Here is a 2,408-nt window from a genome sequence, read left to right on the forward strand (position 1 = left end):
TAGAACCGGAACGCCAGTCCCTGTATCCGTCAAAAGAGGAGCTGTGCGGCGAAAATGTGCTCCCAAGTAGCCCCGGACGATCGTGCCGTGTTACTTTTGCATCGCGTCTCTCCCTTTCTCTCTCTCACTCTTTCTCTCTCCCTCTCTCTCTCTCCCGTCTCTCCCGCCTCGGGGCTCGTATATCATGGAAAGAGTTATGGTTTGCCGTCCCACTGAAATCCACACCTTTCTACTTGTCCTCGCCTCTTTCCTCCCTCTTTTCTCCTTCGAACGAGAGAGCGTGGAAAGGTAAACGAGCGAGGGGATGAAAAAAGGAGAAAAAAAAAAAAAAAAAAGAAAAGCCCCCTTTGTTTTCTACACACGCAACGTGTCCAACTCTCTCTCTCCCGTATGTCTTTCCTCCTCCTCCTTTTCCTCGCTTTCTAAGGTTGAAGGGTAATTAAGACGGACGGCGTCAAAAAAAGGGAGAGAGAGAGAGAGAGAGGAAGAAGAAGGAATACAAAAAGAGAAAGAGGATAACGAGAGAATCCCCGGCGGGCGAGCATCGAATCTCGAGTAACGCAGAGGAGAAGGAAGAGAAGGAGGAAGAGGGGAGGGGGGGGGGGCACAGAGTCGGAGTCGGTCGTTGGTTTTTACGATACGCGCACAGTTCGCAGGCGTGCAGGCGATAAACACCGCCATATTGGACCTGAGGCCGGATTTACGAAAGCGGGAGAGCCTGGTTGTGTTGGGTATATGCGTCACTTGCTGGTTCCTTGCCATACCGATGGTGTTCGACGGCGGTATTTACCTGTTCACGCTGATGGACTGGAACACAGCTTCTTGGGCGATACTATTGATCGGGATTGCCGAGGTCGGCGTTGTAGGCTGGTGTTACGGGTGCAACAAATTCCTGCGTAACATAGCCGAGATGCAAATGCGGTTCAACCTTTCGCTCCGCAGATATTGGTGGCTCAGCTGGGTCGTGCTCGCGCCTATCACTTGTCTGGTAAGTGCAGCAATCCCAACCGTCCTGTATCGTGATTCGATAAACTCGAGTAAACTATGCCCAAGTTATTATTGCCCAACTTATCAGATATCGATGTCAAACCTGTTCCAATAATAGAACAAATGAAGAGAGATGTCGATATTTTATACGCCGCACCGTGTAAACGAGAGCCGATCGCGACGCGTGCCGAGAATATTTTTTCTTTCACGCGCACGAAGATTCTCTCGCGGGATTGGCTCGCTACGTATACCTATATACATTTATATATATATATTTACACCCTCGTTTCTTCCGTAAAATATAATTTTATAGATTCCCACAGCGCGAATATATATATTCGTTTTAATATTTTCCAAATGTTTCAACGAAAATTCAATAATGTTTCTCGACTTACCGATATCGATTCCTATCTTGGATTAAATTTCCCAATAGATACGACGTTACGAAATTTCGGCCAACTTTGAAGATAATAAGCTCGATAACTTTGGCATACGTATACCGTAGTATAGCATCGTGTTATATATAAAGCACATTATATACGTGTATCTGTATCTATCGCGATGTCAACGGCCAATTATATATCGTGTCCTTGTATCCTTTTTATTTTTTTTCTTTATCTCAGAATAAACTTTCCCTTCTCACGTAAACGATAAACTTAACAAGACCTTCCTTTTCTCTCTCTCTCTTTTTCTCTCTTTTCCAGAAATATGAGATAGAGAGATAGAGCGTCTAATTAAACGCGTGCATAATTATACGCGTGCAATTAAGCTTAACCTCTATAAAACTCGGTGGACAATCGTATACGAATCATCCGAGCGATTAAACAAATCCTGTCCGTGGACAGGGAGCTAGTCGCGTTCCGCCTACTCCCCCCTTCCCTTTCGTCCTCTTTTCCCGCAGAGTGCAGCGCCTCACACGGTTAAGACGTTAATCCTTTCTCCTTCAGGCGTGTTTTCACTCACGGTATATTATCGCGGTTTTGCCTCTCGGCCCTCGACCGTTTACCGCGACGCTTGTGCCCCATTATTGATTTTTCCGTTTGTTTTAGACTCTTCCTCATGCTAAATTTTTTCCCTCCTTTCTTCCTTTCTTTCTTTTCTCTTCTCTTTCTCTCTCTTCCTCCGTTCCGCATCTCGTTTGGTAAATGACCTAGCGCGCGATTCGAACCATTGAAAAAAATCGCAGCCTAAATAATTATCGTTCCATTCGTCGTTAACAAATCCAAATATCTGGATTCACTAATTCTCGAACGGGTGAAAGAGTGGAGAGAGAGAGAGAGGGAGTAACGATCATTCACTCACCTCGCCAGAATTTTCATCATTATCGCTCTTCGAGACAGAGTCTCTCGGGCTCAGGCGAGGATTTTTCGGATTTTTTTCTCCACTCGCTCTCTCTCTCTCTCTCTCTCTCTCTCTCTCTC

The 2,408-nt window shown here is 45.6% G+C and overlaps 1 protein-coding gene across 3 annotated transcripts in view; it reads left to right on the plus strand.

Annotated features, from left to right (window-relative positions):
* Nucleotides 1–2,408, plus strand: part of LOC102679168 (sodium- and chloride-dependent glycine transporter 1-like) — a 20,020-nt gene that overhangs the window by 11,092 nt on the left and 6,520 nt on the right. For 2 of the 3 annotated variants that reach the window (XM_031512898.1, XM_006620655.2), the window contains exon 8: nucleotides 650–988. The exons of the other annotated variant lie outside the window; for it this stretch is intronic. In XM_031512898.1, coding sequence (XP_031368758.1) covers nucleotides 650–988 — 339 coding nt within the window. The remainder of the gene's footprint in view (nucleotides 1–649; nucleotides 989–2,408) is intronic. 3 annotated transcript variants of the gene reach the window in all.

This window comes from Apis dorsata, unplaced genomic scaffold, assembly GCF_000469605.1.
Source record: "Apis dorsata unplaced genomic scaffold, Apis dorsata 1.3 scaffold_525, whole genome shotgun sequence".
NCBI lineage: Eukaryota > Metazoa > Arthropoda > Insecta > Hymenoptera > Apidae > Apis > Apis dorsata.